Source organism: Lissotriton vulgaris, chromosome 1_1, assembly GCF_964263255.1.
Source record: "Lissotriton vulgaris chromosome 1_1, aLisVul1.2, whole genome shotgun sequence".
NCBI lineage: Eukaryota > Metazoa > Chordata > Amphibia > Caudata > Salamandridae > Lissotriton > Lissotriton vulgaris.
This window is the reverse complement of record NC_141685.1, coordinates 1,624,977,834-1,624,991,860: the sequence shown is the minus strand read 5'-3', so window position 1 is coordinate 1,624,991,860 and position 14,027 is coordinate 1,624,977,834. Positions and strand designations below refer to the sequence as shown.

General features: G+C 43.3%; 1 protein-coding gene across 1 annotated transcript in view; it reads left to right on the top strand.

Moving 5' to 3' along the window:
* LOC147750925 (ankyrin repeat and FYVE domain-containing protein 1-like) overlaps nucleotides 1-14,027 on the top strand; it is a 176,911-nt gene that overhangs the window by 97,352 nt on the left and 65,532 nt on the right. The window contains exon 3 of the mRNA XM_086931741.1: nucleotides 13,551-13,649. Coding sequence (XP_086787867.1) covers nucleotides 13,551-13,649 — 99 coding nt within the window. The remainder of the gene's footprint in view (nucleotides 1-13,550; nucleotides 13,650-14,027) is intronic.

Genomic DNA, 14,027 nt, shown 5'->3' with positions numbered 1-14,027 from the left:
TGGGTCTGAGGACTGGTGCCCAAAAGGATCTGTAAGGGTTTAAAAGCACAATATTTACAGTTTTAAAATTGTGGATCCGCTATCTCTACTCCCGGCTTCCGCCTCAGGAGGTTTCAATGTCAATGCGGCGCTTGGAATCAGCGCGCGCTTTTATACCTGGTGAGGGGGGGCGTGGCCAGCACAAGTAGCCGTGTCTCGTGTCTGACTGTGCTCGAAAGCAATGGCGGCAAGAAAGAGGCGTTCACCCGTGTCAGCGCTAACTCCGCTGTACGGGGATGCCTGGGTCTGAGGACTGGTGCCCAAAAGGATCGGTAAGGGTTTAAAAGCACAATATTTACACAGTTTTAAAATTGTCGATCTGCTATCTCTACTCCCGGCTTCCGCCTCAGGAGGTTTCAATGACTAGGTAAAAGTGGAAGGAAAAGACATAGAAATAATATTTGATTCTTGTATGTGATTCACCAACATTTTTGAAGATGTATTTATGAAGATTTTTGGGGGGCATATACAGATGTACATAATGGACATTAGGCTAGAGGAGGTAGGAGGCTATGCTGTTAAGTAAAAGGTTATTTTCAAGCCATCATTGAGTTTCAAGAGAGAATGGTTGTGGGAAAATTTTACGTGTTGTTCAAGGAAAACAACCTCATTAGGTAGCCACATCATAAGGATTTTTTTTAGTTTAAATCCTAATGCACAGCCACACGTACATTAACAGTAGAAAGAGCATAAGTGTGAAGATATTTCCAAAAGGCTTCATGTGCGAGCCACGATGTATCAAGCCATACATTCATAAGATAAAATTAAAAAGTATGTGTGCTTCCAGTAGCTTCATAGGTCAAAAGATTGCCCATTAATGTTTGTGATACATAGAAAAAGAAGTGGAGAAACTGTGCAAATCATGGGCGATGGTATTGGTCGAGGCCACAGAGTGTTTGGCCCCTCATGTGGTGGCTAAGAAGACAAATGGGGAGATTTGCCTTTCTGTAGGCTTAACAGATATGTGGTGGTGGACAAGTGCTCTTTGGAAAACATTACAGAAATACTGATAATGCTTTCAGGAGCTAGGCTGGTTACCACTTGGATCTTATCTGGGCATTTTGCAAGATAAAATTACTTAATGAGTCACAAGGATATACAGTGTTTATTGCATCCATAAAGCATAGTTTAGGATATGATATTTGAACTTGTTTCAGCCTCTGTATTTCAAACAACAGTGACGTCTATGTCAGGTGATATTCTGGGTGTGAAGTATTTTCAGGATGATGTCCTGATATTTGGCAATTCATGGCCAGATCACAATCTGAGAGTCCAGACGTTTCTTCAGAAGTTTATAGAACAGGGTTTGAGATCAAGAGCAGAAATATGTTGGTTGCGAAAGTGTTGCCAGCCCTTAGCATTATGGAATGTTTCTATCAGATTAATGGAGAATTCATCGGAAATTACTAATACCTTGAGTAGGCTACAGGAGAAATATGTGAAGTACCAGTGGTGTGAAGTATGTGGTGAGGGGTGAGTTTATGATTTTAAAAAGGGATTTGGTATGAATTTTACATTCATATGCATTTCCAAATTGTATGTTTGTTTGGCTTGTAGCCAATTGGCATAAGTTAACTTACTGATGCGTCCCTAGTGTGTGGTACCAGGGGTACCCAGGACCTGTAAGTTAAAGTGTTCTTCAAAGATTGCAGCACTTGTTATGCCACCATGAGCCTGACAAAGTAAAAGCAAGACGCCAAGCCTGCCATTGCATACTGATACTGGCAGAGCAGTTTTAACTGCCAACTCGACTTTGCCATTTAAATAATGACAGAGCCCAAACATTCCTCTTTATTGTATGATATATATATATGTGTGTGTGTGTGTGTGTGTGTGTGTGTATATATATATCTATAGATATACATTACATACATATATATATACACTCGACTTTAAACAATAACGAAGGAACAACAATATATTACGGACAATGTTTGATGAGGAGGCACGGCTGGAAGCAGCCACAGAAATATTTAAAGGTGCAGGAGCACAGTCTCGAAAGGAAAAAAACGTTGCAGACAAACAAAAAGCAAGCAGTGATTCATTGAAAGATCTTTTCTCCAAACTTGAGAGATTGTGCGAGCGGGAGACCCGCAAGTGGTGGGAGGCAACCTCACTCCAGAAGTATGTTGAGTGTAATCGAGTCCCACGGGGTTTAAGAATATATACTGTCCCCGCTTACGAACATCCTAATCCACAACTACTGAAGGAATGGGCGGAATTATCTGCTCACTCATCAAAAGGAATGCTGATGCTACTAATAAAATTCGCGTGGAGCGATAGAGATGCAACTCTGCGCGAGATATCGGATTTGGAGGATGAAATCACACAAAATGAAGACAAAGAGAGACAAAATGAACTACGAGAGGCAATGAAAAAACGCCTCCAGGAGTATGAACAGAAGATAAAATGGCGAAAACAAGAAAAGTTTGAGAGGGACGAAAGGGATTATTTGCAAGGACGGATTCTAACATTCGCAAAGAAATACAACCAGCCCAGAAAAAGGATTTTGAGCCATAAAGCCACGGAGCCAGCAATTACTTCAGAGTCCGAGGCCACAGAAACTGAACAAAGTGAGGAAGAGGGCGGCTCATCCAACGTATCCAGGAATGTGGCACCAGTATCCATGGAGGCTTCCACATCTGTCCCTTTTTTAGACGAGTTTCAGGTCATAAGGGAAACACGGACTACAGGGGGAAGGGGAAAGCCAGTGGAACCAAAGCCACAAAGGAAAAAGAAAGCAAACGCAGGACAAGGCGCGGCGGGTGGAGCAAACGCCGGCGACGCATCGCCAAGGGTGACCAGGAGCAAAAAATACTGGAACAGACGATAGACACCCAGAACTTTACGGTCGTCAACCTCACGTCCAGAAGACTATCAGAGGACGAGGAACAGGTTTTACGACTTTGATTAAATTTCTGCCCTGATTAGAATTCAGAATACACTCAACTAAGGATTGACCTCTTCAAATTTTGTAGAAAAATAAAATTACTCAAATACTTTAGAGGTATGACACACATTGACAAACCTATATCATCTGCTGAAGAAATACCAACTTTAACTGCGGGCGACATTGAAGCACTTGCGGTTATGAATGACTTAGCTGAAGAAGGAGACCCTATGGCAATAATATTGCCACAGAGCAGGATGTGGGCTGGGGTGGCTCAAATTAAACCAGACAGTCCTTTCAAACCTAAATCAAGATTTTGTCCGATGATGCCGGCTGACGCGATTGATACTGTCTCAGAGATGATGATTAAAGACCTTTGGAGCCATTGTAATGTTACAAGAAAGAAGAAATCTGGAAATGGCAATATAACTCAACAGCAAAGGAGAGCAATAATGGATCTGAGAAAGGATGACAAAATCGTGTGTAAACCGTCCGACAAAGGCGGAAACGTAGTCTTGATGACTAGGGATTTCTATGTCAAGGAAGCCCTATCCCAATTGGAAGACCAGAAAAACTACATCAAGGTAACTAAGAAGACATTTGATGAGAGTGTCTATGCTTATCATTCCCTACTCAACAAGCGGTATCATAAAGGAATGCTGAGTAAAGAGGAATTTGCTTTCCTGGAATGCAAGCAGCCGAAGGTACCGACTTTCTATCCTTTGCCCAAGCTGCATAAGCATGCAACAAGTCCACCAGGACGTCCGATTGTTTCGTCTGTTGGGAGCCTGACGGAGCATATGTCGAGGTTCGTGGACTATTTTCTTTACGATTTTGTGACAATGTTGAAATCATATTTGAAGGATACAACTGACTTTCTCCGTATTATTGACAATTTGAACTGGACTAATGATTTGGTGATGATGACACTGGATATTTCGAGCCTATACACTAGTATAGATCATTCCCAAGGGGCAAAAGCTGTGAAATGGTACTTGGAGACACAGCCCATAAATTTGATGGCACACAATGAAATGTTACTTGAGTTTATATCATTTTGTCTAAGTAACAATATTTTTCTGTTCCAGGATCAATTCTACAAACAGATCTGTGGCACCGCGATGGGCACCTGCTTCGCCCCCAGCTACGCAAATCTTTTCGTCGGCTGGTGGGAGGAGCAGGTGGCCTGGGCAGTTCACAACGCCACATGGACAGAGAGGGTAGTATCTTGGAACAGATACATAGACGATCTGTTTATCGTCTTTAAAGGTACGATTGAAGGTGCCAAGGAATACGTCGAGGTACTAAATAGGAACGATCTTAATCTCAGATTCAGTGGGGAAATTAGCACATAAACTGTTAATTTTTTGGACCTCAAAGTGTTCATAGCTGAGGGAAAATTCTGTACAGCGCTGCATAGGAAACAGACAGCCGGTAATTCTGTGCTCCACGCGAGGAGTTGCCATTCGGGAAAAACTATATCTAGCATACCCTATGGCGAACTACTGAGAATTAAGAGAAATTGTACACGACAAGATGATTTTGCGGAGGCGGCCAATGAAAGTTTGTTGAGGTTTGAAATGAGAGGATACAGTAAGGAGGTATTGCAGGTGGCTAAATTGAAAGCTGACAAAAGATTGAGATCTGACTTAATCTCAAAGAAAAGTACAAAGAGACCCAGGGCACAAGAGAGTAACCAGAATAGCATGAGGATGATTATTAACTACTCCGCAGATGCCCCGGATATCAGAAAAAAGTGTGTGAAGAATTGGCACATACTTAAATCTGATCCGGTCATCGGTAAGGAGTTACCTAAGTCCCCATTGATAACGTTTAGGAGAGCTAGGTCATTGGGTTCGAACATTGTACAAAGCCACTGTAAGAAAGAGGAGAAACCTCCACCATTTGGGAAACTGACAGGATTTTATCATTGCCTTAAATGTAAGGCCTGTAAGAACAGCAAAAAGGTGACTAGTTACCAAATACCGGGGATGAAGGAGCCCAAAAAGATCACTAGTTTAATGAATTGTAACACAAGTCATACAGTGTACTGCCTTGTATGTCCGTGTGGCTTGCGTTACATTGGGAGCACTACTCACCCAACGAAAATTAGGTTCTTAGAACACCCGAGGGCTATACAAAATAAGGACCCCACGTACCCAGTGGCGAGGCACTTTGAAGTGTCTCACCAAAGCAACCGAGAACACCTTAGCTTTTACTGTATGGATCAGGTGCCAGCAGATATAAGGGGAGGAAATAGGTTGCTCCAGCTACGCAGGCTAGAGTCTCGTCATATCATTGAGAACCAGACCAAGAAACCGGGTGGCCTGAATGCTGGGGAGGAGTTAGCAGTCCATTTATGATGTTCACATTGATCCCTCTGCACTGATGATGATCTTTCTTATATTCAATAACTGTAAGGTGTTCGTTACTATGTACATATTTCTGTGGATGAGTCCATTCAGGGCACAATTATGTCAGTGATTGCAACTGAATTACACTACTTACAAATAGTGGTTGTTAATCCATATAAATGTCCTTTCTTTATTTTGCTGATTGGCTGTATTTAAATTCTGCCTGAAGGTGGCACCGGCCTCTAATTGAGAAAGGAGGTGGCCGAAACGCGTCTTGCGAGAGTGTTTGTGAAATAAACAGATATTGGAATTGTCCCCGTGAGTGCTGCATGCTTTTTGCATCAGAGCCTTTGTCTGATTGTGACCAGCGTGGCACCGTCACCGGCTATCAAGAGCACCCGGTCGTGAGTGAATGAGAGTAGACGGACTAGTGAGCTTTAAAAAAAAATACATATATATATATGGATGTAATGTATATCTTGCAAAGTTGTAGGGTTTATTTACGCCATAAGCCCTGACGTTGGGTTTATGGCGTAAATAATCCCTACAACTTGGATTTTGCGTGTGTGCTGCTGTTATTGGACCTGAGTGCGCGCTTTGGAATGCCGTTTTGCAAGTAATATTAATACCGGCTGCTCTGCCAGCTGCGAGCCACCCCAGTAATAGGCGAAGGAGTTTGGCAGGAGGGGTTTTACTGGAGATAGATATATATAACTGCCGGCAACACGTTTTACACGCCAGCAGTCAGCATCCCCAACACCTGATCCGCAGCATCCCCTACGGGGAGATGCTAAGACTGCGGAGAATTTGCAGCTCCGACTTGGAGTGCGATCTGGCGCAGCAAGCCAGTAAAGCGAGATTTCTGCAAAGAGGTTACAGCAGTACACTAATAGAAGGAGCCATTAGGCGTACTAGAAAAATCACAAGGGAGAATGCACTTATGCCTAGTATAAAATCCAGTGCAGAAAGTAACAACAATGAGCAAATTCAATCTAGAGCCATTGTAACTTACAGTAACCAACATTCCCAGATCAGGAAAATCTTAAACAAGAATTGGAATCTGGTCAAAGGTGACCCTATTATAGGTGACCTAGTACCCGAGAAACCCAACATAACTTTTCGCAAATCTCCCAGCCTTGCCAGTGCCCTAGTCAGTAACATGTTAGAACCCACGAAGTCCTGGATGGATCACATCACTGGTTTCAAAAAGTGTCTTACCTGTAAGGCCTGTCACCACGGAATTAACAAGACCCAAGTCCCACGTCCTTTCTCTGATAAACCCTTCATTATTAACAAAAGGTTAACTTGCAAGACAGAATACGTGGTATATGTCTTGCAATGCCCTTGTGGATTGCAATATGTTGGGAGCACGCGCCCACCTGCACACAAGCGCATTTTACAACATCTGAGGGCAATCTCCGGGAAGGACCAGGCCTACCCAGTGGCCAGACACTTTGAGACAGTGCATAATAGTGACCCCAGTGGCTTACAGTACTTCCTTGTGGACTCTGTGTTGCCTCTGAAAAGAGGGGGTAACCGGGACGCAAAATTGCGTCTCCTGGAAACCAGATTCATTCTTGAATTCAATACAAAGAGCCCAGGAGGTCTCAATAATAGCGAGGATCTTTACACCTGCCTCTAGCTGTAAATTACGTTCTTCAGGAGTTATTCCTGGTGTGAATAGTAATTTCCCCTAGCTGACTCTCATTCTGTTTTTATCTGACTTCGTTACCTGCGGTTAACTGTAGCATGTTTTTAATCACCAGTATTAGCACTCATTCACTTTATTAATATTGTTTGCTCTGCAGTAACTATAGGAGGATGTCTTAAAAAGTGCATGTCTTTGTTTTTTGTTATTCAGCTTGTGCAACTGCTATATGCATGCCCACTGGGGCATTATGACTTCTTTTTAAAGTGAAGCCGTGCGTTTCTTGAAAAGATAAATGAAGGTTCCTGTAACTACTCTGTGTTATATAACGAGTAATTTTCGTGTATATATATATGGAGCACAATCTAGGAGTTTAATCGTTATGGTTTAACTATTTCTAACCATGTGTGTATATATATGAAATGAAAAATTCTTTTATGGTTTAACTAGTATACGTAAAACTTTTTAACCATGTATATATATGAAATGAAATTTATCTATTTATTTGTATAGATTTTAAAACGATATTGGTTGTACTCCAACACTGCATCTCTGCACATGGGAACCTCTAGGGCACTATGCCCTTTATCTATGTTTAAATGAACGCAGTATGTCTTCACTGTTTATGATCTCTAAAAAAATGCAATTTGCACAGGTGAACTGAATTATGCATTGGCACTTTAAAAACCCTCGTTTATGTTCATGACACTTTATGTGAACAAGCCTCTCTCGAGGTGAAACGCGTCATGGCGGAATTGCAGGCTTTAATTTTGGCACGTAATAAACTGCACTAAGAAACTGCACCTACTTTGTGGTCTCGCATTTCTTCGTTGTTCTGCGTGGAAGGCAGATTGGAATAGGACGATCTTTTGGAACATATATATATACAGCGCAGAGCAGATCGAACATTTTCCAGACCCACTGGGGTTTCATGAACAATTACACTCTTTTCATAACCTACCTGTATGTTGGCTCTTTGAAATGGGGATGACTTTTGTGTTGGATATAGATATATATATATATATATATATATCCAACACAAAAGTCATCCCCATTTCAAAGAGTCAACATACAGGTAGGTTATGAAAAGAGTGTAATTGTTCATGAAACCCCAGTGGGTCTGGAAAATGTTCGATCTGCTCTGCGCTGTAAGTAACATCATGCAAAACGAGCTTGCCTACCAAATAGTGCTGTAAGCCAGGTGACTGCAGCTTGGACCACTTCTATGTGGTTAGGGCTCTTCCCCGACCGGGACCGGCCGGTAAACAAATCCAACACAAAAGTCATCCCCATTTCAAAGAGCCAACATACAGGTAGGTTATGAAAACCAGCACCTGCTCCAGCCAACGCCCACTGGAGCAGGTGCTAATGATTGAAATACTCCAAGGCTCCGCACAGAGTTCACAGAAGCCTCTGAAGAAATGCTCGGGGAGAGCATGAAATGCGTCAGGCTTGCCAATTGAATGGACTTTGTTCTTATCTTTTCACGCTGGTTTCCTGCAATTAAAAACAAAATTTTCATAACCTACCTGTATGTTGGCTCTTTGAAATGCGGATGACTTTTGGGTCGGATATATATATATATATATATATATATATATATATATATATATAATTTTTTTTATATATACGTATATAATACAGATATGTTGTCACCTATAAGGAAGGCATCAAGCCCTAAGGCAGGGTGCTGTAAATTAAAACACAGGACATGTGTTTTTTATGTGTCCCAAAAGTAACAAGCACTGGCGTTGCCAATAGGTCTCGCAGTAGGAAAGTTGGAGCTATTTGTTTTGTAAATGACAAAGCCCTTTATGTTTTTAAAATGAAAACAAAAATAAAAGGCAGTGTCATTTGCAATTGTAATAGCGCCAACTTTCCCACTGCGAGACCTATTGGCAACGCCAGTGCTTGTTATGTATCCCTGTGTGCCACCTCTCTACTTCGAGGGAAGGAGAATGCTGCGGAAATATATATATATATATATATATATATATATATATATATAATTTGCCTTGTTGTGGTTCTGAAGACTCTTCTGTATGCTCTATTATACCAGTGTAGTAGATTGTCCTTTTCGTCTCTTGATTTGTATCCACTTGTGTTGTAATATGTTATGTTTTCATTCTTCTTGTGTAATAAATAATCTGTGTTATTTCCCTTTTGTGTCCAGACCTGTATGTGTTGTTGATCGGTATCTGGTTGTGTAGTGCAGTGTAGATGAAGTTGTAGAAGCTTGTATATTTTGACATTGCATAGTTAATGAGGTTCTTTCGAGATGATTTTTGGTTTTTGAACGCTAGTTGTTTTTTTTGGTTAGTGGTTGTTGGTGTATTGAAGTGTTATTGATAGAAGAGATGATCCTGAAGGGAATTATATTGTGGTCTCTCCAGATTACTGAGGAATTGGGTTTTTACTGTGGCTTGTCCCAAGGGCACAAATATGGCTGCTGGATTGAGTTGGGCCAGAAACAATTTGTTAGCGGTTGAAAGCCCCAACCCTGGCTGTGATGGCTTTGTCCAACTGCAGTGCCCCAATGGCAATTCTTTAATTTTGGTGGGCTTCCCCCTACGTGTCTAAAGACTTCGAATAGTTTCATCTAATTATTGGCTTGCGTCGAGGACCCGTCTCCAGCGCACGCACATTTCAAACCGGGCTAACGTCCGATCTGTTCATCTAATCACGCAGCTCGCGGCCAGCCAGCATTCCTCCGTTTGAAGTTAAATGCTGGCGCTGCGAGCGCAGGAGATAAAGTCAGGGATAATATTTCTTCGAATAATTGGGAACCGTTAGAACAGCTGTTGTGTGTAATGCTAGCATGCTTGTGCGTGGACCCGTGTGCGTAGTGATGGCCGAGAGGGGGCTATGTGGGTACAGTACAAAGTGGCCTGCGGATGTCTGTGTAGCATAGCGGTGTACAGGAGCCTGCATGGTGATCCGTGCGTGTACCTTTGTGTGCACCAGTGGGTGCTGTGCCCACGGTGTGGGTGTTGGGGCGGACATACGCCAGAGTGATGTTCCCGTGAGACTCTCTAGATACCGTGTCTGGATATCAATGGTCTGACTATAACGGGTGCTTTGTACACTTACAATGTGGGTGGGGGCCGGGAAATATGGGAGCTGCGCTTGTCTATGAGACAGGCAGGAAATGAATATAAACGACGCGTATATGTAAGTGGCGAGAGACTGCACGGACCTGTATGGTTTAGTTGGGCAGCAGTTGCAATAATTACTAATGGGGTGTCTGTAAGAGGGTGTTAATAGCACAGCATTTTCGGTATCAACTGTTTGTGTGCCTAGCAGCTCCGCGCTTAAATCATTTCACGTGACGCGGAAACTGCTTTGACTAACAAGACGAGGGAAGGCAGAGAAGGGGAGGGGGGAGGAGAAATGCGACACGGCGGGCAGGGGAGGGGGAGAGCAGCGAAAAAAAATGTGATCAAATGCATGCGCCGGGAAACTGAGCCATAAATAATTAGGGGAGGAGAAGCCGAGAAGCCGCAGAGCGCACGCTGGGCGAAGCCCTTTGATGTGCTGTGCGGCTTTGTGCTTACTGTGTAATTTGAAACTGGCGGGAAACTGAAAGTACGGCCGGCCTAGCGGCCGGCCATGGTGCATTAGGGGAGGAGAAGCGTGATAGGGGAGGAGAAGCCGCAGAGCGCACGCTGGGCGAAGCCCTTTGATGTGCTGTGCGGCCGTAGGGGAGGAGAAGGGAATGCGCGTGCTTGTTTAATCACGTGATTCACGTGAACTTAAAGAAAACCGCGGCTGAAAGCCCGTGGTTTGAGGAGGATTTTGCCGACATGAATTCTCGCTCCGCTCAATGCGCTTGCGTGCATTGATAGGTCGTGAGACCTAACCAAATTGCCATTTTTACTGTACAAGGCTAGTAGCCCCATTGGAAAGTGGATGGTTACACCCTGACAACTCAACTGTGCTAACTTCTGAATGGGACTACTAAAGTTGGTCCTTCAAGTTATCAAAAGAATCATTGCATTAAACCTGACTTGATGCACAAGTTACATTTAATGTAACTTAAGTAAAAGGCAACTTCAAAGGGGAAGATGCACACGAAAGGGACTGCTCTGTTGTTGTGGTAGGCAGATTGGCGTCCGAGACAAAGAAGGGAAAACAGTTGCCAAACCGGTTTTCCTGTGGACGTGTAGCCATCGGGTAGCCAAACCTCTAGGGTGGGATACCAAGTTCCACACACGAAGAGGAGGGGGGGGGGTTCTGCCATCTTGGGAGTAGGCTGAATGTTGCAATCTGGGATAGCTAGATGGCACAATTTGCAGGAAGTGATCATCAGGCTGGAGTGGACCTAGTAGCCCATTGGCTAATAGTGATTGCATGCCCTGAGGGAAGTTGTGGTCATTAAAGTGGCACCCCTGTCACCCAGACCTCAGATCATGTCTGCACAGGAGAGAAGACCAAAGCCGGACTGCCCTGCTGTTCCCTTGACCTGGCAAAGAGAGACTGTACCAAAGGCTACACTGCACCTGCTGCTCTTCAGCTAGCACAGAGATAACTGTGCTTGTGGTGCCCTGCTCGAGAAAAAGTGTTCTGTGAGACTCATACAAAAGCAGCGAATTCCAAGAGCCAGGCCACAAAAGCTGAAGAAACTGCATTGGCCGAGGTGGTAGCAGCAACCAGTTGTTCACCGATGACTGCCGAAGTGCACCTCAGGAGACAGACCCTGACACACAGACACACAAAAGTTGCACCCATGTCTGCTAGACTAGAGAGGGCCATCAAAATGCAGTGTGGTCACCAAAGGCGGACACTAGCCTCCGTTAAAGGGAACCGTTGGTTTAGCTGTGACCGTAGATCAGTAGACCAGCGACAACTGTTTTTTGGCTGGGCTTCACCTGGACTTTGAAGGACATCCACCTCTGTGGCCAAAGCTCTCCACTGCATTTGAGGACTGAGGGGTGGACCAAGCAAGCCCCCAGTTCAGGGTGACTCCATTGATACCTATGGTGATTCACCAATAGAGCCTGGGACTGGACTGGAGTCTGCTTTGACTATCTTCTTTAACTATGCTTTGAAAATATTATGCTATGCCTTACTGGTCACCAAAAGCGCGTCAAAGTAACCAATCGCAACTTAAGTTTCCAAAGCAACCGGTAACTGCTTTTGTTGTCAGAGCTTGTTTACAATTTGAGTGAAAAGCTGTGACTTATGATTCACTTAAAAATTTATATTGTAACCTTTCTGTGGATTTTCTTTCTTTTGGTGTATAAAAATTCACAAAAATAACATCCATTTTTATAAATTGGTGTTTCTCTTTTATTCAATTGTTTTGGTACTTCTAAATGAATTGCACTTGTTCCTTTGTACTGCTTGATGCCACAGGTACTCAGGATTGAGCTAAGGTTTTACAAACGAGCCTGACTGGACACAAGACAGGGTTGTGAGTTTCTTTCCGGGTGAGGTCACCCAACCACATAATCAACCACATTTCCTCACTGGGTTGATGTGTTTCACAGTGAGACCTCACCGCAAACCAATGTGTGAAAAAGTCTATGAAATGAGATTAGATGCGGTCTCAGCAAGGATTCAGAAATAGTTACTGGTCGTATAATGATACACTTTCAAAGCTGACTACATACTTGGAGCCAAGAAATGTACTGCTGATTGTTTATTGAGGTGGGGGGGGGGAGTGCTAGGGTGAGTGAGGAAGAATGAAGTTGGGTTTGGATAATGTATGTGATTACTGATGGTGGTGTAACAGAGGAATAATGGTGAAAAAAAAATAGTGAAGTCTAGCCTTAGGGAAAGTGTGACAAAATGAAGGAAGGGTGTTAAGACAAGCAAGGCCTTGAGACAGAAATGAAGTTTTGTTGGAGTGTTAGGAAAGAGTTGTCTGAGAAGGATGCTTGTTTGTTCAGAGCAATGAGGGTAATTCCTGCTGTTGCACGTAGGAGATTGATTGGTCTCACTCATCAAGGTCATTTAGGTGGAGTGAAAACTAAGGAGAAGATTTATGGTGGCCTTATCGTGAATGAGAGATGGAGAGCATCATCGGAAATTGCAGTGAATGTTGCAACCACGATAAGGTTATCATAACATGTCCCATCCAGTCAGTGTCGCAATCTGCCAAGCAAACCTAGAGAAGTGAAACTGAATATTGTTGGACCATTAAGAAATTAACAAACCACACCTTACTTGTTTGTTTTAGGTCCCTAGTTCTCATGGTGGGCGGAGTTTGTGTGGTTCAGAGAAACATAAGTTCCAGAAGCGTGGTAACTTTCTTAGAGATTGCTCCAAAGAGAGGTTTTCCTCAATTTGTTATTAATGGACAATAGGGTACAGCTGGATAGAGGACTGATGCCGGCCTGTCCTGCTGTTCCCTGGACCTGGCAAAAGAGAGGCTACACCAAACCTGTGTCTGAATGGGGCCTATCCATAGGAGTCGCCATTCAGACCAAAGTCTTTAAATCTCTATGACATGTGGAAAAATCCAGGCCCCTCAGCACGTTCTGCATTGGGGCTGTCAGTTTGTTTTAAGGCACTGCGTGCTTGGACTTTTGCTGTGGGTTTTTCATTAAACATATCTGCAGCCTGCTTTAGTGCGATTAGTGTCCTCTTTACATTGATTTTGGTTATCTTTTTCTAGCACACCAACACGCCCCTGCATTATGCGGCACACTCTGGGAACTTGCGCACGGTGCTTGATCTACTGGCTGCTGGAGCTGATATTCTGCAGAAAAACCAGGTAATGATCCAATGCTGAGAGACCTCTGGTCGACCGCCTTGTCTTAATCGCTGCAGTTACTGGGTTTCACACTGGATGAGAACTTTGTTTAAATGGTACACACATTTCATGGAGGTGTGGTTTATGCATACTGAATTGGAGAGTTTTATCATTAGGAAAGACACCTCAGGTTGTATTGGACACGAAGGGTACCTAGTATTGACATAGGAAATTGTTTTCTTGTAAGGCTAACATTGGGAATAAAACAATAAATATGCTGCTCATGGTATTTCATCCTCTTGAAGTATGGTATATGGCTAGAGTGGGGTTGCTCTTCTTAAACATTACTATATGGATGAGCAATGCTATTTGCTATATAGTGGTTCCGAAGAACAGTAT